General features: G+C 37.8%; 1 protein-coding gene across 4 annotated transcripts in view; it reads right to left on the reverse strand.

Annotated features, from left to right (window-relative positions):
* Positions 1 to 22467, reverse strand: part of stan (Protocadherin-like wing polarity protein stan) — a 125762-nt gene that overhangs the window by 1918 nt on the left and 101377 nt on the right. For 3 of the 4 annotated variants that reach the window (XM_089632258.1, XM_089632267.1, XM_089632264.1), the window contains 39 exons: positions 22228 to 22380; positions 21882 to 22102; positions 21069 to 21240; positions 20687 to 20982; positions 20442 to 20574; positions 19511 to 19710; positions 19213 to 19365; positions 18323 to 18497; positions 18083 to 18208; positions 17406 to 17640; positions 15959 to 16163; positions 15500 to 15777; positions 15246 to 15400; positions 14923 to 15089; positions 14427 to 14705; positions 14221 to 14334; positions 13846 to 14023; positions 13389 to 13528; positions 13034 to 13217; positions 12266 to 12471; positions 11740 to 11949; positions 10534 to 10720; positions 10112 to 10426; positions 9822 to 10022; positions 9229 to 9727; positions 9003 to 9144; positions 8676 to 8897; positions 5651 to 5871; positions 5251 to 5397; positions 4697 to 4900; positions 3973 to 4065; positions 3765 to 3887; positions 3531 to 3643; positions 3273 to 3416; positions 1764 to 1886; positions 1436 to 1667; positions 865 to 1283; positions 699 to 776; positions 503 to 554 (listed from right to left, as the gene is read on the reverse strand). In XM_089632258.1, coding sequence (XP_089488384.1) covers positions 503 to 554; positions 699 to 776; positions 865 to 1283; positions 1436 to 1667; positions 1764 to 1886; positions 3273 to 3416; positions 3531 to 3643; positions 3765 to 3887; positions 3973 to 4065; positions 4697 to 4900; positions 5251 to 5397; positions 5651 to 5871; positions 8676 to 8897; positions 9003 to 9144; positions 9229 to 9727; positions 9822 to 10022; positions 10112 to 10426; positions 10534 to 10720; positions 11740 to 11949; positions 12266 to 12471; positions 13034 to 13217; positions 13389 to 13528; positions 13846 to 14023; positions 14221 to 14334; positions 14427 to 14705; positions 14923 to 15089; positions 15246 to 15400; positions 15500 to 15777; positions 15959 to 16163; positions 17406 to 17640; positions 18083 to 18208; positions 18323 to 18497; positions 19213 to 19365; positions 19511 to 19710; positions 20442 to 20574; positions 20687 to 20982; positions 21069 to 21240; positions 21882 to 22102; positions 22228 to 22380 — 7495 coding nt within the window. Of the gene's footprint in view, positions 1 to 150; positions 266 to 502; positions 555 to 698; positions 777 to 864; positions 1284 to 1435; positions 1668 to 1763; positions 1887 to 3272; positions 3417 to 3530; positions 3644 to 3764; positions 3888 to 3972; positions 4066 to 4696; positions 4901 to 5250; positions 5398 to 5650; positions 5872 to 8675; positions 8898 to 9002; positions 9145 to 9228; positions 9728 to 9821; positions 10023 to 10111; positions 10427 to 10533; positions 10721 to 11739; positions 11950 to 12265; positions 12472 to 13033; positions 13218 to 13388; positions 13529 to 13845; positions 14024 to 14220; positions 14335 to 14426; positions 14706 to 14922; positions 15090 to 15245; positions 15401 to 15499; positions 15778 to 15958; positions 16164 to 17405; positions 17641 to 18082; positions 18209 to 18322; positions 18498 to 19212; positions 19366 to 19510; positions 19711 to 20441; positions 20575 to 20686; positions 20983 to 21068; positions 21241 to 21881; positions 22103 to 22227; positions 22381 to 22467 lie in introns of all 4 variants that reach the window. The other variant, XR_016302236.1, reaches the window with a different exon arrangement.

Consider the following 22467-nt stretch of genomic DNA (forward strand, 5'->3'; position numbering starts at 1 on the left):
CAAAAGTACTTATCGGTATACAGATCTACTTTCTGATTTTCATTTATTTTTCTACTTTATCCAAAAGTGATGGGCAATAATATATGGAGATTGAACGCTCTTGCATATCCAACAAGCTCGCACATCACATCAATAAATAATTTTATTTACCTCGTCCCTGGTGTGAGTAGGTTCCAATATAATTTCCAGTCCACCAATGTTAAGGGAAAAGCAATCAAATAAAGGAGATTTTGTTTAGCAATTTGATTCATACAACCGCCACCATCTGGTAAACCATGAGAGTTAATAATAATGTTAATAAATAGTAATAGTCCAAACAAGAGCGTGGTGTCAAATTTACACGGCAAAATATTGAAGTAAGCTAATCATTTATTTAATACTTTAAAGAAGATTGCCGCCACCAAATTTTTTAAATTAACCAATATTAATGTTAGCAAATTTTTGTTTAAGACATTGATATATTTCGACCGGTTACATAATATGATAGAAGCAGTAAACTCACTCGCTAGTTTCAGCCATGTTGGCCAGGGGAGCAATCATTTGTTGTGATATACCTGAAAAACAAAAAAATCATTAAATATATGTTCAGAATAGAATGGAAAAATAATAGGAGGGTTTAATTTATAACAAAATAATACAAATAGTATGCAAAATAATACACACGGTAAAAAAATATAAATAAACTTATATTATTTTACCTGGTACACCCATATGACCATGGCCATTGATGGCTGGTGATTGATTCATTCCTCGTATACTGATATGGTCTTCCTCAGCTGTAAAATGCAACAAAAAAAACTAAATATTAAGCACACACACAAACACAAAAGCTATTTTTTAACAATGCAGGGTAAAATGACTAACCCGTGTATGGGAATAAGTATTTATCGTGCGGATGGTGATTCTTCTCAGAGGACTCTGACATTCTATCGCCGAAGTCAGCAGACCCAGACGCCATGGCGTAATGGTTGTCTACTTTTCTCTGGTAATCGTTTTTGAGGAATCCCGCTATTCCGGAATCTCTAAAGTCTCTGGAGCCGTAGATGCCATTCTCTCCGTTCATGAACTTGGTGGGGCTGTAGCTGTAGTTCTCGGGGCCGGCGAGGTAGGTTTTGGGGCCGTAGGGCGGCGTCTGGCGGTAGTGGCTTGGCCGCATGGCGTACTCGGGCTCGGGCGGGTGCGGCATATAGTGCGGCTCGTAGCCCATCTGTTGGTGCTGGTGCTTGTCCAGGTCTGTCTGGAGGCCGTACTTCATCTCGCCATAATCGTTTTCTACCCCATATCTAAAGAAGAATATAATTACATTAACGTGTGTCTACTACTGTGTACTTTGAATAGCATATCACAAAAATTTAGTGACTAATGATAACTAGTCATATGGTCGAGGAACACATCATATTACGATCAGGAATTGACTAATAAATAAAGGACTTGCCTGTTGTCAAGTGGCATGATGGTGTGTTCCACGCTGGCTGTGTATGTCTCATGAATGTTCTCCAGGAGGGATGGTTTGACATTATGACCTCGGAGGTGGTAGGCCGTGTCGGAGGTCAGGTCGGGATTGGGAAGAGGGACAGGAGAGGGGGAGGCGAGGGGCAGCGGGAGGTGCGCCAGCATCTCGTTGTCGGAGCCTGTCTCCTGGGACCAGCGCCCTATTTCACCTTCACCTGAGAAATATGAAAATTTCACAATCAATAAAATAGCTTCTAATGTTTACAGTTAAGAAAATATTGATTTAGAAATGATTGAAATTGATGCTTTACCATTTGGACCAGTGACCAGCCTGGGCACCCCTGGGGCCCCAGTACCCCAGGTGGGTCTACCCGAGGCTCGGGATGGTGGAGAAGTTTCTGTGATGTTGGGCAAGTAGCCTCCTCCCATGTCTCCTGCAGAATTTCACATAAAAGGTAATATGGTATTTCATTAATAATTGATGCTTTTAATTATTTCATTCAAAATTTTCAACATTGCCATCAAGAAATTGTGTAAATAAGGAAGTTGAGTCCATTTTTTTTATTTTTTTTTATCAATGTTCGCATTCAAACTTAAATACGAGTATTTTTTTTTTTTTTTTAAAGTTTGTTTTCATAGTTAAATTAATTCTCAAAGTTTGAATTTTATTAAGCCCGCCAAAACGAGCGGAATCCGAGCGGTAATAGGCGGGGTGTGGTGTGACGTCATTCAAACTGTAAGAACCACGTTGCTACAAAATTTTGTATGGAAAAAAATTTAATTCTTCAACAAGGAATTCCAGTAATTTTTTTAACAATGTTAACTGTCTATTAGAATTGATGTTATTTAAAAAAAAAAGAAAATTGATTAAGATTTCATAGTTAAATTAATATTTTAAGATAGAATATTTGCTTTTCCCGCCCGGTACGGTATTTGTTGACGTGCCCCGCGCGAATTCAGGACCACCGCGCAGAAAAGTAAAGACCAAAAGTAAAATAACGGTTTACAGCCCAGTTCACTGTGAAACTTTTTTGGGCGGCCGGCGGCCTGAAGTGTATCACATGTTATGTGACATGTATAATAATAAAAACTTCTAAGTTATGCAATAAACAACATATTATTATAAAGCACTATACGAATATGTATCTTTAGAAATCCATTTCATATAATAATAACAGCAAATACGTACATATATTTGACAACCCCAAATAAACGTTTGGCCTATACACCTCTCTCATCTAAACCGACCATCTCTCATGTAATAGAAAGAGATGCACCATAGGTGATCCGTTGTACGTACGAGTCACGACACATGTGACGTCAGAATTCTTTCGACCAATCGTGGAGCGTATATATTCTATTGCTATTGAATGCTTTTTCAAGAACGTTTAACTAATTCTAAGAATAATAATATAGAAATATATTTATATATTTAGAATCGATATTTTTTGATCTAAATGAACATATTTTTTATAAGTCAAAATATTTTTCACTCAACTTCCTTATTGTAAGTAAGTTTTATTGATCGTAAGGTATTTTGGGTGAAGTGTTCAAGATAAACCTCGTTGTCAGTTCACTACTATCCGCAGTTGTCCTGATGCATTTTTAGCTGCTTGACTGAAGTAGCTGGATCGGCTGGTAAATATCATTAAATGATGTGCCTGGGATTCTGTGGCCTATTCTGGCTCTGGGATTGAGAACTACTCTTGTTCACATGGTTAAAGTGAAATATTTTCATACTTGTGTCAGTATAAGTCAATTAAAGTGGCCAGCCAGGACCACTTGAGAAGAAACTGTTAGGCATTAAAAGTTGAACAAACCGTTGCGAGCTAATCTGATGGTTCCTCTCCTGTCCGAAGTGTCTTCATCGTCACTGGAGTGGCTAGAAGCTAACTCTAGACTGCGCCCGGCACTGCCTTCAGATTCACTGTCGGAGTTACGGCGCTTACCCGGTGCAGCTTCCTCTGAAAATTTGTACAGAATTAATAATGAAGTATACATATTATGTACTTACATTGTTTTATTGGTGGGTTTAATAAAACCATTTTTATAGAGTTGATATTATTTCTTCTTCTCACCTTCTCTATGCCGATGAAGTGAAGAATCAAACCCTCTGAGGTAGGATGGCATATCGCTAGTGGAATTATAGTTAGATGTAGAAGTGCTAGTGTGTCGCATATGACCATCACTCCTGAAAAGGTCACAATGTTATATTATTAATTTTTAACATTGCACAATAAGTTCAAAATTTTATTACACTTGTCTGATGAGAGATGCGAGTAAAAAATAATAGAATAGGTATTAAAACTAACCTATAAGGACTAGAGCTGGTTTTTGTAGTACTCCTTGATGTAGTACTAGAAGCTGAGATTCCAATATTCCTTCTGGCGGTGATTCCTTCCAGACCACCAGTGTTGTGATATGCAAGAGCAGACCTTTACAGTGAACAAAATATTGTAATATGAATTGTTGGAATAAAACAAACTAAATGTGTACAAGATCAAATGAGCTACATATTACCTGTTTCCGGGTGCAACGGGTTGTCCACTGGAGCTCGTCACCATTGAAGTATCAAGCAGTGGAACTTTCCTGCCCATACATCTCAAAAATGTCCTGCAACAATCAAAGTTGAAGATAGGAAGAAGTTCAAAGATTTTATGGTAACAAAGAAATTTTAATACCCCAGTGAAGAAAAAGACATCAGTGAACGGATGACATCAGATAATACCAATGTCCTGTAAGTGCATTATCATCATCGGCACTATAATCCGGAAATTCGAACTGTCTCTAGGATACATCCCCACTGCGGCCAGCCTCCTTCCAATTTGTTATGCCTAGGGATGTGGTGTTTGCCTTCACACTGTCCAACGACCTACGCTCAGGCATCCCAATATTACTTCATCTCGGAGGCAATTTTTTATCCTTGCTTACATGTGAGAGACAGCCTGGGTTCTCTCTGCTTCGTAAACTCTGGTCAGTAGGATAAGGTGCCCCCACAGCCCATGTGCCTACATGATCCTCAGATGTGGCCTTAAAGAGTCAGTGGTGTGTAAATGCGGTGCGGTGCAGACCACCGAACATATGAACAACGAATGCTTACTCCATTCATTACCCGACGGGATTGATGAGGTTCACACTCCTGATGCCCTACATTGGCTCACAGACATAGTGTCTTCTTCTGACCCTCCCATCAAACGAAAGAAGAAGATGAACAGTATCTATTAGAATACAGGTTAACACTGACCTGTTGAGGTTCTCCCTGACGCGCACGTTGAATACGCAGTACCCCAGCAACAGCGCGAGTGCGTGAGCCGGGAGGGCCACGGCCAGCAGGAGGGAGAGCAGTGCAGGGGGAGGGGAGGCGCCCCCTTGCCCGGCCAGCAGTAGGCAGCATGCGCCGCCTACCCCCAGTAGCGGGGCTGCCACCACCGAGACGCATACCACACTCCTGGAATATACATTATATTATTATTTATAGGGGTTTCAATATTATTTTAAAGGGTGCCATTTCAATGCAATGCGTCTAGAGGCATTGAAACTTTACGTTTTATGGATCACACAATCTGTGACATCTGCATACAGGACAGCCGCCAAAGGATCAGCGAGCGACAGCATAGTTCGAGTAAATGGAATTTTGACTGACCCATGATTTTGTCAGTACATATTTTTTCAAGGGGAGTATTTATTCACACAGGTGAATAAATTAGATATTATAGTCTAAACAAAGTTAATTATTTTATCTTATTAAAATGACATCCTGCAGTGTTATTATTGAAGAAGTAGATTTTATGTACAAACCTCAAGTTTCCAAATCCCAGGATGTGGTCTCTGAGAGTGAAGGCAGCGCGCACGGCGGAAGCGAGGAGTACGGCGCACAGGAGGGCGAGGGTCCCAGCAGGGACCACCACCCACCAGACTAGGCCTTCGTGCCAAGAGATCCAGCAGCTAAATCATAATAACAATATTCAAATAATATACAAATAAACTAACAAAACCTCCATTATAAACATCGAAACGAATTCCTTGCGCACTGAACAGATATTCTCAGTATCACCCTGGTGAATGACTACCATTCAGAATCCGTAACCAGATAAAACAGAACAGTGACAAAGAATATGTTAGCTTAAGATAAGTTTGTTTAATGTTCTGTCATATAACTGTATGCAAGTATTAACTTATGTATATCAGTGTGTCTTACAATAGTGCGTTTCCATACTGGTGCTGTCTGACTCCTGCGGCCAGCGCCAACACAATGGCGGGAACCCCGTAGGAGGCGGCCAGCTGGGCGCCGGCGGGCCCGTGATTCACGTCCCGCAGCTCCCGGACCATGCGCCGCACCTGCCACGCCTCACACGTCTGCCACGTCGCACAGCACAGCCACCAGTAGTGCAGGGACATGGCTAGCAGCTTGCACGCCACCTATGAAAGATGTTCAGTTAAATAACAATTTGTTTTAATTCAAATTCCTGTGTTACAAAAAACCTAACATTATTTGAAAAATTCCTACTACCATAATTTTAAGTGGAAAATGTTGCTTGTGCAAAGATGAAGGACTTAACTAGGAAATGATTTGAACCCGCGATGCCTCGATGAGAATCTGACGCATTTTTCTACTCAGCTACTAACTGGTTTGATTGTGACACTTTTTCTTACAACTACTTGTGATATAAAATATTTATTATAACAGCTGTTTGTGCAGTGCAGGTTGGAATTTGACGATGAGAGGTAAGCTCATTGACTCCATATTCATAGGCTACAGGTTCGAAACCCGGATTGTGCAAATAAATTTGATTTGATTAGTGATGATAATATTAGCAATTTTTAATTGAAAATTTGAAACAGAAAAAGTTATGGTCGCATCTACGATAATGTTGGTAGTTCTTATTCGAATTATGATAAAGTTAATTATGACCGAAGGATAAAAGGGTCCGTAGCTCATTTGGTAGAGCAGTGCCCCGGCAAGGCAAAGGTCCTGGGTTCATGTGCTAGATGCAACCGTATTTTTTATGATTTCTCTAATTCAAATTTTCATTTAAAAATTACTAATACTATCTTCAATAATTAACTAGGTTTTACTCCTTAACCTTTCCGGGAGTAAGTTATGTAATGCTGGCCGTGCTCTGGGGAGTGAGTTTTTTTTACAAAAATAAAAAAATATATTTTTTGATTAAATTTTATGATAGTATGCAAAATAAATAACAGCCAATATCTCTGTCGATAATGATGTAAAATGTTTAAAATTGGTATAAAGTAACAGTAATATGCCCATAGATAGCAATACGATGCATATTTACAGAATATGCATCGAATATGAATATGCAACCCCTGTCGTCCATAGCCGTCCATACTCCTTTGGCGAAAGTGTGTACCGTCGTCCATTAGCGTCCATACTCCCGGAAAGGTTAAGTGAGGCCCCTAGAATCAAAGGCGGAAGTGTCCACCTCCAGTCGAAAATAAGTTGAATAACAGTTTTATAGAGAGAAGTTCATTTTTCCCGATAATTTATCTGTTTGTAACAAAAACGGTAGTGTCCACCTCCTTCCTAAACAAAGGTGGCAGTTTTTCAAGTAACCAATCAGGAAGCTCCATTCATAATGGCCGCCATATCTTTCTTCATACAACTAGTGCGGCAGGGTCCAGCAAATCGTTCATCAATTAGTGGTTTTTTGGGTTAAAATAACCATTTATTTTGAGTAAACGTCACATGTTCAAAGGATAGAAACTTTTCACGAAATCAGAATCATCAAGGAATCTTGTAAAACAACCACCAAGGCAAATAAGGCAAACATTGCCAAGAAAAAAGGCTAAACCACCACCATGTTATAGGCAAAAGTCAAAATATGCCATTTGTAAATTTATCCGAATTTGTTTGCAAAATTTTTTTTGCAATGTTCCGTTTTAAGTCGGCTGGGCTACATTACCTAGTTTTAATTTTTTGTGAGAAAAACATTTTTTTAATCTTGATTTTTTTTCTCTTAGCATTATAGTGGGTTCAGACGTTTCGATTTTAGTCGATCAACTCAAAACTTGAAAGCACATTGACAAGTTTGAACCTTCTTTCAACAAAGTTGATCGAGTCTTTTGTCGATCTTGTCGTTCAATAAGTTGATCAACTAAAATTGAAAGGTCTGAAGCGGTATTAGTAATCACTGAACATGATAGCTATAAAATAATGGTACCTAATCATTTTAATATTATTCACAGATAAATCTTAGTTTGATTGATGCTGATCAAATTTCAGTTAATCCTTTAAAATTACTAGATGTAGCAAAACTGCTAAATATCCACTTTGATGATGACTGGAGAAATATTTCTGACCGGCATTTCTTAGAATGTATTGAAGAATCAGCAGAAACTGTGTCTCTTTGACTCTTTATTGATTTAGTTCACTTTTCTATTATTTTACATATAATTTTAAAATTTTAATAAAAAACTAATTTTTCTTTTTATTATTGTTTTCTTACATTGACTGCAACATCTTCAAAATTTTCATTTCAATCAAAACTGGCAGTGTTCAACTGTTTGTGAAACAAAACGGAAGTGTCCCAAAAAAAAACGATTTTTTTAAAGAAACTGGGATACATATTAAGATACATTAATGATTGAAAATATTAATCTTGAATCGGTTAACTTACATAATGAATCGGTTAACTTGAATGATGAATAACGAACTAAACAAAATGTTTTTTTAGTTTGCCAACAACTGTTTCTAGGGGCCTCAAGTTATTCCAATTATTATGATTTAATTTGTATGTGTTATTTCACATATAAAATAATATACCGTAGATTTGCACCACATTCCCAAGTGGTAGATATTCTCAGTATCGCTCTGGAGAAAGATCACTACTCAGAATTGCTTGAAATGGAAATAGCCGTGTTTGGTGACGAGATACTTTCTAGTTTCCTCTTCCAAACCCCAGTTTGTCAGTCTCACAACATTCTCCTAAGTAGGGATGCCATAGTTCCAATAGCTCCGGTCAGTTGGGATTCACATAAAAAAGTAGCGCAAATGGCTCACTTCCTCCTTGCCCAAATGACTGTATTTTTTGCGACTTCTTACTATGGAATATGCATAGTGAATGATGAAAATCGCACTGATGCTGATAAATTATCAACTTTTCCAGATTCCCGAACATGTAAAATGCACTTTGAACTTGGTAAACAAGTACATATGTATGCAGTTAAGCTAAAACTCATTTCACAGTTAAATGTTATAGGGTTACCTCATTTTGAACGAGCGAAGATCGGCTCTTGAGTGCAATGAAGTACAGGAGCTCCGCCATGAAGACGGAGAACACGAGATTCTTGTGGATAGTGTTGGATATGGTGGGGGGACCTCCTCGGACTATCATCAGGGCAATCAGAACCACCAGCAGGATGGGCAGAGAGATGCAGAACGCAGAGTACGAAGAAACGTCTTCCAACAATGATGGCTCTGGTATATACTGAAAAATAATTGTAAGATTTAATAATATTAATTTTAATAATTTGATTTCGTATCAAAAACTAGATTATTACAGAGCTTTTTTTTAAATAATTTGTTTTCTTACTTCCAAATCAATGATGTCAATAAGAACAGTGAACGTAGAAAGGTGATTGCATGTACAGTTCACGTAGAGAGGCGTTCCTGAAGACTCGTCCCATTCATAATCTACCTCCGTTTGACATCCCACACGTGACCATTCTCCAGGTCTGAAAAAAATGCAATATTAACATTTAAAAATTCTTATATTGATGTTTTGAATATGCAGTAACAAAAATATTGTCAGTACTTACCCTCTGACAGTTGACCAATGTACACATTGTGGATTCATCCTCGTGTTAAACCTCTCGGGTTCTATGTTCAACCACATCTGCAATCGAATTGGCGTAGGAAGATTTATTCCAGTGAGAGATTTATAAACCAGCTTTTTATTTCTTGATTCTCCGTTAGTTTGATCCTTATCACTTCCTTCAGCTGTGAGCGCTAAGGCGACTGGTTCACGTTTTTCATGTTCAAAGGACTGTTGTATTCCAGGATCAACTAAATAAGTGGCATCATTTTCAGACACAGAATCTTTAGCGTATGTCTCTAATCCGTGTTTCTTTGCGGCCGGTTTGATGATAATCGGAGGATGATCCGTAGTAACATCCGATGAATCACTTCCATCGCTTGAAGGTGGGTTATGATTCCTGTTTACATCAGCATTTTGAGATGGTTCTATATTGCTACCTTTGCCGTTCGGATTGTTTTTGATTCCTCTGTTTGTGTAATAAGTTCCCTTGTCTGAAGTATCTGGAGGATTGAAAGTGTAGGTTAGAACATCAATTGAATGAAACTGATATATTATCTATGTAAAACCGTTTTTGTCACAATGAGTGCCTCTTACCTATGTGTTGGAATAATTTGGCATGTTGCATGTGAGGGACGAGAACTGAAAGCTGCATCAGCGTAGTAGCAGGCTTCAGAGGGACTCCCCACCTGCGTTGAACACTGGGCCCACAGCGGACGGGAATCAGGGAACCAGTTTCACTTGCCCACTGGGTATATGCTATCACTGCACGGGACCAACTGTCTTTGTTTTCTGAATCTGAAATATGAGAAGAAAAAGATATTATAGAATTCTATTTTTAACATAGAAGTCTCATAATTATTATTAATTATTGGCTAAAGTTGTACCTTCATAAGGTTTTATTCCCAGTATATCTAGCGGTAGATAAACCTTGGAATGTTTATCAAATTTGTTCTTGTTCTGCAGGTAATTATTGTACTTGGGGAAAGATATCATGGGGCTACTGCTCTTTCGCTGTCCTTTGATGGTCTTGCTAAAGAACTGGCTGTTGGTCTGTAGTGGAGAGTGCAGGAAGTCAGACGTGTCAGGAAGTACGACACGCTCCGTCGTGAAGTCATTGTGACTTCCCGATTGCTTCTTGAATAATTGCGTTGGCTCAAATCCGAATATCGACTCCGTTGTGACAATGTCAACACCAAGAACTGAAATAAATTATATAATATATTTTTTAATTTGTGCAAAATAATACAGTAATAAGAGTGATAAATAATATGATTTAATTATTTGAATATCAGTGCGATATACTAACCAACGTTATCGGTGACTATCTCGAAGGGATTGGTGTACGTGTCATGCTGGCTCTCCCCTAGGACTGTGATGTAGTCGTCAAAGGTGCCCATCAATCCATCTACCGAGTGGCCGGTTAGCTCTTGTATTCTTCTCCACTCTTCACTGTACTGAGGCAAAAGGATCTTATTTGCCGACTTTATCATGTTCTGTGAAAAAAAACGTAAATAATTAAACTAAAAAATTGCTTCTTTCTTTACATATTGGCCTTATAGCAGTGGCGGTTCGAGCACTTCTTCGATGGTGGGGACTGACATTTTTTACATGTAGTGATGTAGTGTAGTGAAATCTTAATACCCGGTGAATATAACATTAAAATTTTCATGGACAAGTCATGCCTGAACAAAAAATAAATTAAAATTTATATAGGTATGTACCAATTTATAACATAGTATAATAAAAATAACGCATTATCTTGCAAGATTATCATCGATAACTCAATTTCCGCTCGGAAACTAGATAAGTTTCTTGAAATAAACAAACAGTTCAAACCGGTCGGTGGCCGAGTTTACATCGCGCTTGGGTCCCACTCAGGCGTAGTGTGTTCAATTCCTCGTCCGGTTAAGTCCTCCATCACAACACAAGCAACATTTTCAGCTTTCTGTGGTGGTAGTAGGAGATTTTCAAATTTTGTCAGGTTATTCGTAACCCGGGAATGTTTGTCTTTCTTTTAAAAAAAAAAAAAATAAAAAAGTTCAGTGTTATTTGGCACTAGGGAATTTCATCAACTGTCCCCGCTATATTTGAAATTCACATACAATTACGCATGCGCAGTTTCGAGGATTGCTTTACGATCGAGAAAGATACCAAAGAATGTACCCAAATGCCTGAAGGGACATCTCGGTTTGTCCCCTGTATGCGCGCAACACTGCTCACTGAGAAATGCATCCAAAGTACTCGATTCACACGGCTGGTCACTAGTCGTTAATTCTAGTTTCTAGCTAATTAGTAAGCTTCAAGACGTGGAGCGGAGCGGACGCCCATCACTTGAAAATGCTCCGTAACAAATTTTTATATTATATTTCTGCAAATGTTAAATGCTTTTATGTTTATAGAATTCATTAATTTTGTTGTAGACAAGACATCAAATGTTTTTTTCTTTTAGCAGGTTTCAGGAAAAACTGGAGCCGCCACTGCTTATGAGTCACATTTCAAATCCCATACTAACCTTTATGTAGTCTTTATCCTGACTGTGTGTGAGATTAAGTCCTGCCTGTTTGATCTCATATTGAATGAGAGCCATAAGTATTCCTTCGGTGACAAGGATATCTGCACCGTAGAGATTTGGCGTATCTCGTGTGGCCGTCATCAGGTCATTAGATAATTTCACACCAATGAATGTGTTGATTTCAAGTTCATTCATCTCAATCTGACTTAGCTGAAATTTAAAAAGTATGAGAATAAAATAAATTTGTTGTTGGTGATAAAGTAATTCAAGTAAGTCCATTTTCATATTTTATTTCAGAAAAATTTCAAATTATTTTATATCTTATGAAGGTGTGTTTGAGATAGATACAATAAAAGTTTTTCTAACCAACTAAAGAATCATGAGTAAAATCATACCACTGATGGTATGCTCCGTTGTAACTTCTACCTGTTCCTCAGCGATCTCAAAAATCCTTTGAAACAGAAAGTGCGGTTATAACGGAGCTCTCAGCAGCGGGACCATATTAATAACTATTATAGTATCCCACCTGTTTCCTTAGCAGTAAAAACTTGGGACTAGTGCAGTTGAACATGTCGGGCTCCCTCCAGGGGGGCCTGATGTCTGCGGGGCCACAGGCTCGGGAGGCCCGGCCACCGGCGCCCCCGCCACAAGCCACAGTGGGCACCTCGCCGAACTTGCTGCGCGGCCACCACACGCCGCCTGCCATGGAGCGGGGGCAACCGTCGTACACCACTGGAAGAAGAAACAATTGAGATTTTAAAATGTTTTAGTTAAACTTCATGGATTACATATGCAATAAATACAACAGTCGCGTAGATAAGTTTAATGTCATATTTATAAGTCTGTTGATTCGAATTTGTGTACGAACACTATTCTCCAATCAAGTCATTAAATAATATTTTTGCCTAAACATCACTCGTTTTCTGCAATAACGACATAAATCGAACATTAAAAAATATCCATATTATGACTTATTTGGTCAAAACTAAAAATTTCCACTTTCCTTTTTACTAGTAGGATGACCATGAGAAGAAAAATGAACAATACAATCAATACTCTGCGTTCTGCATCTGAACTACCAAAAGTAAGTGTTTGTCGTATTGCTTCACAATATTATTCCAATAACTACAAATATTCAAAACTCCTTCCAGTAAATTTACATTCTTACATTGAATTGTGTCAATACAATACAGAAGGCCGTGAAACACATTTACTAGTTGTGGAAATAACAGAATGACGAGTGTTGAAATTGAGCAGTATATTACATTGCAGTAAACAATAATGATTAACTAACCTTGACATCCATCGGGAGTGACCTCAGCGTAAGTGTTGGAGCAGGTGTCACAGGCACGGCCGATGACTCCAGAGCGACAGGAGCAAAGACCTGTTGAGGAGTCGCAGTCAGCTCCCACGGAGCCCACGCTGTAGCAGTTGCAAGCCAGGCATTTGGTGCTGTTGGCGGGCTGGTAGTGATGCTCCTGAAAAATAAAACATTTTTAGCACAAAATAATAATGATATGCAAAAGGCAAAGGGAGACGACCTCTAGTGATAAGCACAATCATTGCAGAAAGTGGATAAAAAAAAAAAAAAAAAATTTATAAGGTTTATGGGTAAATCTTTTATTTTATTAGTTTTGAGTGTAACTTACCCTGCAGTAGCATTGTCCTGTAGATTTGTTACAGTCAGGGTGATAGCCGTCTTCTATCTGACACAGGCAAGGCCCGCACTCTCCGGCACCCCACCAGCCCGAGGGGCAGGGCTTGGTGTGCTGGATGTCACAATACTCTCCTGGAAAAACAGTATATATTATTGTTTTCTATTCCGTGGTAATTATCTAAGAAACAACTGCGCTATATAAGAGTGAAAAGAGTAGCATTCAGGCCCACATGCTTCAGGAAAAGATTCATCGAATGTATCAGTGATTCATCTTGCCGAGAGCGTAGAGCAGACCTAACATTTGATAATATAATAATATTTGCTGGCAAAAGATATGCCCATAGGAATATTTTTTCTTATTGGTGTTTTTTGTCACATTGAAGGTCTAGTAGTAATCAAATTCCATATTATAATAGAAATCAAAATGGACAGTTCATGTTTTAACCTACCTGAATAAATGCTTTCATTGATGCAGTTGCACTTATAGCCCTTTGAAGAGTTCTTGTCGGTGACGCAATTGCCGTTGTCCCCACACGGCTTTACCTGGCAAACGGGCTGGCAGTCGTCTCCCACAGTGCCGCCCTCACATACGCACTCAGTCGTGTCCCAACGCGCTCGGCATTGGCCCTGAGGAAATAATCAGAACAAAATTAAGCCATAGTTAAGCCAAAATTAATCATAGACACAAGAAAGCTAGGAAATTACCAGAATTTTATACAAAAAGATACATTATCACTGATCACTTTAGCCGTGTGCAATTTGCTATAATTGATTAACGGGATATTCTTCGAAGGGTTCTATATCGAATGCATTAAGTTAAATACCTGAGCAGGACAAGCAGATAGGAGACAATCGGCCCTCGAGTGACATCCGTCTCTAACATTTTCTCTGACTGTTGGGCGACTGAGCATCGATTGTGGTGTTCCCACTCTTACATCCTAAAAGGAATTAAACATTTAATTAAATAGGTACATATTATTATATTTTGTTAAATTCATAAATATTACTCAAGATGTGGTTTGAAATTTACCTGAATGCAGCCTTCGAAGTAACCATAATCTGCAGAGAGTAAAGTGCCGGAGGTCAGTGAATCAGCTCCGCCGATTACAATCTTTCCAACATAGAGCCCTTGGATTTTATTGGCAGACATTGGCAACAGAGTTAATCTAGAACCGTAATCTAATGCCACTGAAATATCTGATCCCAGCCACTTAATCTCTATTCGGTGCCATTCTCCATCTGACAGACTGGTTCCGGGGAGGAACATTGTTTCGCTGTTATAGGCGTAGTGAAGCAGACCAGATTTCAACTGCACGGGAAAAATATTATTAATAACATTTTAAACGGTTTACAAAAAACAAAACTGTGTTCACAATCCAGAAAAGAAATTTTATTCACTTAGTTCCAAATTCAAATACTGTTTGTTGATGTGGGTGTTGCCATGAAGTTAATTATATATTTAAATAGATATCTTAACAGTATTTACTTTCTGATCAATATTTTATTGTAAAAAAAGAGTAACTTACGCTGATGATGGCTGAGCTGTTTTGGCCAACTTGAATGGACATGATAAAGGTGTCTGTTTGTCTTGTTCTTATGGAAAGAGCATTCAACCAAGGCAGCTGTATGGGACGCAGCAAAGGGTTGAATGACAATACACCATCTCCACTAAACCTCCATGGTGGACTTATAGCTGAAATGTTATAAAAGTAATGATGTTTTTCAATCTGTTATTTTTTTTTGTCAAAGTACCTACGTAGCAAATATTATACATAGTAATCTACATACAAATTACCCAAGGCAGGTATCAACTTCATACTTATTTTCAAGAGTACATATAAGCACTTACATTCACTGCAGTCTTTGCCTGTGTACCCCTCTGTGCATTCACAGAAGTAAGTGTCCCAGATATCTCGACAGTCCGCCCCGTTGTGGCAGGGATTAGAATCACAGTGTGATCTCTTCTCGGGACAACCAGTTACCGTTCCATTATCAGCCACAAAACTACAAACAGCCAGAAGACAAACAAAAAATGACATTAGCATAAAAGTATTTGAAGATGAGTTGATTGTATAGTATTTATTGATTTATTGTCGATCGTACCTGTTCAAGTCTATGAATTTGAAATCTATATGAAGATCTGAAATACATCCAACAAAATCCTTTGTCTTAACTTGAAAGCTGGATGGAATGCTCGGCAAGCCTCCCAGTTGTAATGGGCCGGTGAGATCCAAAAATCTGTGGCAGGTTTCAGTTAGGAGCGCACATCTCTCGGGCAGTTCGTGTGTGGTTTGGTTGGCACATGCCCAGCGAGCTCCCAACTTGGAAGCACCCGCTAAAGATACGGCAGTGTCGCAGTCGTCCACCGAGATTGTTGCGGTCTGAAAAGAATTTTAAATGAGAACAGAGTGTATACTGGTTGTTCTAAAGTTAAAATAATACGTTTTAAGATAGTTCTGACCATTATAGTAACCATAAATGCATAATCGAGCAAAGCTCAGAATATATTCCTCTTTGGATGGGAGCACCGATGCATCAAAGTAGGTGGGCAGTTGAACTCACCCTATTGATGTAGTGAATCTGCACTGTATGCCAGTCGCCCCGTGCCACTCCCCCTGGGACGGTGGCACTGACGCTGGTCACCCGGCCGCCTAGGCTGAAGGAGAACTGGAGCCCTCCTCCCACTATCTCCAGAGACACAAAGTCGTGGTGCTCGTTGAAGCGCCCGTTGTAGAGCAACAGGCCATTCTGGTTCTGGGTGGCAAATCTGAACAAAAATATATTACATATTTCAACATGATCTTCAAAATTCATTTAGCATAATATGTATGTATCATACAATCAGTGGCGGCTCTTCTATGGTGGTCATTTGGTCAATGAGCTCCCAAAATATGCTGCAATAGTATTAATATAAAAAAGGATTTAACGAACCACCCAATTATTAATTTATTTTTAATATTCGTGCATATTCGTACTATAATAGTGGGTTGCAGTGCTATCTAGCGTCCAAATGAGAAGCTACTGTATGTACCTAGGGTGGGTCACTTTAAATTATGTCCCCAAGCTATCTCCTTTCTTTCTCTTTGCTATACAGACAGAGGAGGTAAACACTATCATGTCTGACGTATACTTAGTATCATACAAAATTTATTTTAAAGGGGTTTTCGGACATGACTGCGGTGAAATAGAGATATCTTTAACCTAAGATTATTAAGGTATTAGAGGGAGATGTGAATAAATTTCAGTTGAAAGTTTTTTGTGTGATATCGTATCGAAAGAAATCTCAAACAATTCATTGAATCATGACAGACGTATTTAAATAAAACAATTAGTTTATGTTACAACACAGAAAAATAAAGAGGTTAAAAATGGAAAGTTATAATATAATTTTTTGTCAGTGAATTTGCGGGTGCAAAAAATTAAAGTATAGGTACTTTTGCCTTTTAAGTTTACTGATAAATAATGAACTAAGATTGGAGTTAGTGATTAATAAAATTGTAGTAAGAAAAGATATATTAAAAGAAAAAAAAATTAATTAGTTATATGTGTAAATAATTAGATAGATAATCTTAAATTAAACAATATTTTACTACCGGGCTCAGAATTAATTACATACATTGGCGTTTTTATAATATTTACAACGCATTAGCAATATGTATTAACATTTCATATAATTTTTTTTTTGATTGACCTTCCACTTCTGGAAATAGCTTACATCAATTTGAAACTTGGTGTGTATACATGCATTTTAAGCTGCTGAATTTATATTATATTACAATTAAAAAAAAAACTTTGAAAATCAACAGTTCCATATATGTATTTCCAGAGCGGAAGATACTTTCAGTATCGCCCTGATGAAAGACCACGGTTCAGAAACGAGACGTTGCTTGAAATGGCTTATGCCGTGTACAGTAAACAGATCTGAATAGCCAGGTACTTTCCAACCATCTTCTTCCCTATCTTTAAAAATTTATCAATTAATTTATCTGACATTTTTTTTTAAAATTACCTTAATTTGATGTGCAAGCGGTGTCGTTGGCGAAGACTTGGGAAAGTCAAGAAGGAGAATCGAGGGAAGCTTCTAGCCTTCAGCTCGCACAGGGGGGTGGTGTGGTTAGAGTCAGTGGCGCACCCCCGGCACAGCAGCCCCCCTTCGCGCCCCACGGCGCACCAGGATCCCGCCCGGCACACCTCTCCCGGGGGGCACTTGGAGATGGACTTGAGGGTGGTCTCGCAGTTTACACCTAAAAAAATTCAAGTACATAAGACACTGATATGAATATATACAATATTATAACAGAAACTAATAGACTTAAAGACAAACTACGTCATTTACCAAAAACATACAAATAAATCTAGATCCTAAAGTCAAACACTGTTATTTACAACAAAAAAAACATACCATTAATTCAAGAGCTTAAAGGCAAACAATGCTATTTACAAAACGACAAGCCAATACTAATTATTAGTATTGGTATGACTTTTTGTAGATAATGTTGTTTAACTTGAAGCCCTCAATATGAATCATGTAAATAAATGTAAACAGTATGCATTAATACTTAACCCAATTAAATACATTTTGGAACTTAACCTGTCCAAACATGACAACAACTTAATTAATTATTTAAACAGCAGTAATAAACATGATTTATTGTATTTGTTTCTTAAAAACATTCAAGAACTTACCGGTGTAATCTTTGGTACAAACGCAAGTGTATCCACTTTCCCTTCTCATACAAGTGCCATTATTCTGACAAGGACTGGAGTAACAAAGATTCACTTCTGCATCGCAGAGGTAATGTTCCTTTGATCCTGAAAATACATACATTATAAATATGTAAACCAGATAATAGTAGGTATGTATTAGCAGATAGAATTTTTTTTAAATATATTGAATGTTGATTGATTATCTGTTTTAGAATTTACCTGTAAAACCCTTTGGACATTGGCAAGCAAACGTTGTAACGGGATAGATGGGCCGGAAAAGAACCGTATCGCTGTTTATAAATCCTGATGCGTTTCCAAATTTCAAGATCGTTAAGCATTCTTCAAAGTTTAGGCATGGTTCTCGCACACACATGTTGTCGTCAAATGGCAGGACCTGACCATTAGAAAAACAACAGATTAATTTATATAATATCAGTAGTTACTACCTGAGTTTCGACACCCTTTTATCTTATTGAACAAATTGAAACTTAATATAGAACAAAGAAAATCGAGTGTTGTCTTATTTTTCACAGTTGAATGGATATTAATATGATGCCAGAGCTCACAGTTTGGGAGATACTGCTTTAAAGTTTTATAAGATATTTTATCAGACCCAACCACTTAAAAATATTATTGAAAGCCGTAGAATAAAGAAGACCATAAGAAATGCAACATGGGGCCAAACGTCTGGCCAATCAAATTTCAAATGCAGGTCTGTGCTCCTTTGTGACAGATATTTAAATGGGATGGCGGTATACAATATCTGGCGAGTATAAGAGAGAGTCAGTAGCGATATTGGTTTCCATTCAATTTTAGTGTATATTATCAAATACCCAAGAATATGTATTAATAATACGTCCAACTCCAGTAAAATATTGGCAGCATGTACTTGAATACATTTTTTAGCACCGCTAGAGGCGCTAGTGTAGCATGGCATAAAATCCATTAAAATGTATGAAAGTAAACCAAGCCTCACAACTCATGAGCTAGGAGGCACTAGTGTAGCATGCTGCCATCAGAATGTATGGAAAATGTCAGAAGTTGGATGTATTATAACTATTCTAAAGTATTTGGTATTATATATTCAGTGTAGAAAGTAGAGTTTTAACCTGGACAGTGGCGAGCCTGGCCAAGATAGCCCTGTTGAGATATACCCTCTCTTGAAGGAAGACGGGTGAATAGAACTGGGATTCCCCTGTTGCATCAGGCCTTCGAGCCGAAAAGGATATGTTGAGGATCTTTGCATTCACCACCGAATCATCCTGCAAATAAAAATAAATACTGTTAAATTACATAAGTTTTAGGTTCATTAGCATGATCACTGGCCTTCTAACTTTTAAACAGCAATGTAGACGGGAGAAATACAAAATGTTTCTTTCGGCCGAAATAAGTAAATTTTTAACTTGCCTGTATACTGAACACGTAGATGTATTCCTTGGGACAGGGGATAATGGCGGCTAATCCATCGATGAAGAATGACAGAAGCGGGGAAAGAAATGATTCAGCCGTCATGTCATTCAATCTGATGGTTACCGAGTTATACAACATCTCCTCTGTTATAAGGCGCACTGATAACTGCATCATTGATTTAACTTCATTAATACCATCTGTTGAAATAAAAACATGATAAATTAACATATTTCGGCCGGGTAATTTTTACGCTGGCACTATGCTGAGTCCGGGCGAAAATAAAGGTCCCGCGCGAATTTCTTTAATTTGTTTTAAATCGCTATATCTTCGAAAATAATTAAAAAAATTCTATACAGTAAAGCATACCCAAGCTATAAAAGTACTAAATGAAAATCAAATATTATTTGAAATGCAACTTAATTAACCTTGTAATCACATCTCTCGCTCGCTTGCACATTGGAATTGAGTGGGTGTGAAATGGAGAAAGAGATTCGAATCAGGTTTCACGGTTATAAAAACCCTCATTCCAGGAATTGAATTATTTCACTAACAAATATGTAATATACTATCCTTTGGTCGAAATACCGATGTAAATGAAAGGCACGAAAATAAAATTTAAAAAAGACTTGCATTACGATTCGATAATATGTACATATAGTTGGGACCTTTACAAAAATATTGGTATATAATATTCATGTTTAAACATTGAATAATTCCGTCTTTTTTGCCATTGAAATGAGGCCGGTGCAAAAGGTAGAACTCCCCTTCCCGGTCTTAAGCATCAATCGACCGAACGGGTAGAACTACTTTTCCCGGCCGAAGTGTGTTAGTAAATAAATGTATAATAGAATAACATCTTAAATATAAATAAAGTTCTCTTCCATAGATGAAGATCATAGTAATGAATAAATAGGTTAATTTAACAAACCTGTCACAGATACTTCCATGGTAGCCAATCTTGGTACGTTTGTGTTGAGTTGGGGTGATAAAACTAGGCCACCAGTCGATTGATTTAACATCACAAGATTAGCATTATTTCCCGATAGAACTCTGTATGTTAGCTAGAATATGAAAATAGTTATATGTATTAAGAACTGTATTTTAAGCACAACATAATAGCAACCAAATTTTTAATCCGTCTAAAAGACGGATGGTTGAAAAAATTAACATTACCTTATCAGTAACATCAGCATCAAACGCGGGAACCTTTCCAAACACTCCAACTGGGAAACAGTCTTTAAAATTGTTGAAGATTATTTGAAAGTCTTTCAACATCGGAGCATTGTCATTTACATCAGTGACCAGGATTTCAACATGAACGTCATTCCTCAAGGGAGGGCTTGCTGCTCTTATAACCAATTCATACTTCTTGCGAGGACTCTCATAGTCCAAATCTACCATGGTGAGGAGCTCTGCTCGGTCTGATCCTGGTCTGGTTACAAGGGAGAAACTATTGGAATCATCTCCACCTAAAAAAAATTAAATTATTATATTTTATATACAATGAATTATAGAAATATGAAATACGATGCTGTGATGTCTTGTAATATCTTACCAATGATAGAGTAATGCACAATAGCATTTACTCCTTCGTCAGGGTCGTGGGCGTGTATTTCTCCAACTGTTGTACCAATTGGACTGTTCTCGGCAACGTACAGTGTCAGCTTGTCTGAAGCAAATGCTGGAGGCGAATCATTCACGTCTTCTATCCGCACATGAACCAAAACCTGATAAAAAAATAAATAAATCAGTTCACAAAAAACTTATGCATAGTTAACACACTTGTCTTGGGGGCGCACTTAGGCCCAATTGTTCAGCAAAAATTCAAATGTAACATTGTCAGCAAATGGCCATTCAGCGCGATTTTGTTTTTTTGACATTTGAAAGGTTCTCGTTAAAATCCGATTCTAGGTGCGTTTCAGATTTCAAATTGTGATAAGCTGACAAGCTTAACAGCATGATAGTGGTCCTCTTCTGCCGATCACAAATTTATTCAAAAGCTGAAACGGACTTAGGACGGGTTGTTTCGAAGAATTTGAACAATTCATCAAATTTAAATGTTCATTTTCGGGTACTGTGAAAGTTCTATTCAAGTTTTGTTATTATATCATTATAGGCTAGTTGATTGACACAACTCAAATAAAAACATAACTTTAAAAAATCTTTCACAGAACTTGAAAATGAACGTTGAAATATGATGAATTGTTCAAACTCTCCGAAACAACCCGTCCTTAGAATCGGCATTTAATAAGGACCTTCCAATTGTAAAAAAAAAAACCAAAATTGCGTTGAATGGCCATTTGACAACTCAGTTACATGTGAAAAAAAAACAACTGGGCCTTATTTGTTAATGCTTGATTTTACTTACAGAAGTGCTCAATGCAGGTGTTCCTCTATCCACAGCATATGCGTGAAGATCATAAGCAGGAACAGATTCTCTGTCGAGTCCTTTGTTAGTCCTGATAACACCAGACGCATGATCGATAACAAACGATCCATCCTCTCGATCTTTAGACGATAGTTCATATCTTATTCTGCCATTCAAGCCAATATCAGCATCCGTAGCTGATAGCTGGACCACTGAAGTTCCTGATTAAATTAAATGAAATAGGTAATTAGTTATGCATAATATATTCACTAATTATTTCAATGAATTTATACTTTTGAGAAAGCTTTTTGTCTAGCAACTACATGTTATTTTATCCGTAACTTACCAAGTAATGCATCTTCTAGTATGCTAGCCGAGTACATTGGCTGCTTGAATGCCGGATTATTATCATTGACATCGGTTACAGAGATCTCTACATCAGTTGTGTCGGAGTGTGGAGGAGAACCACCATCACGAGCTGTTACAGTCAAAAGATATCCTGAAAGAAAAAAAACAAAAATGTTGGTATGAAATTTCAATATGTATGCTTAAACATAAATAAAATAAATAATGTGTTAATTTATGA

The sequence above is a fragment of the Hesperophylax consimilis genome, chromosome 1, assembly GCF_061612785.1.
Source record: "Hesperophylax consimilis isolate HC1 chromosome 1, BYU_Hcon_1.0, whole genome shotgun sequence".
NCBI classification, from domain to species: Eukaryota; Metazoa; Arthropoda; class Insecta; order Trichoptera; family Limnephilidae; genus Hesperophylax; species Hesperophylax consimilis.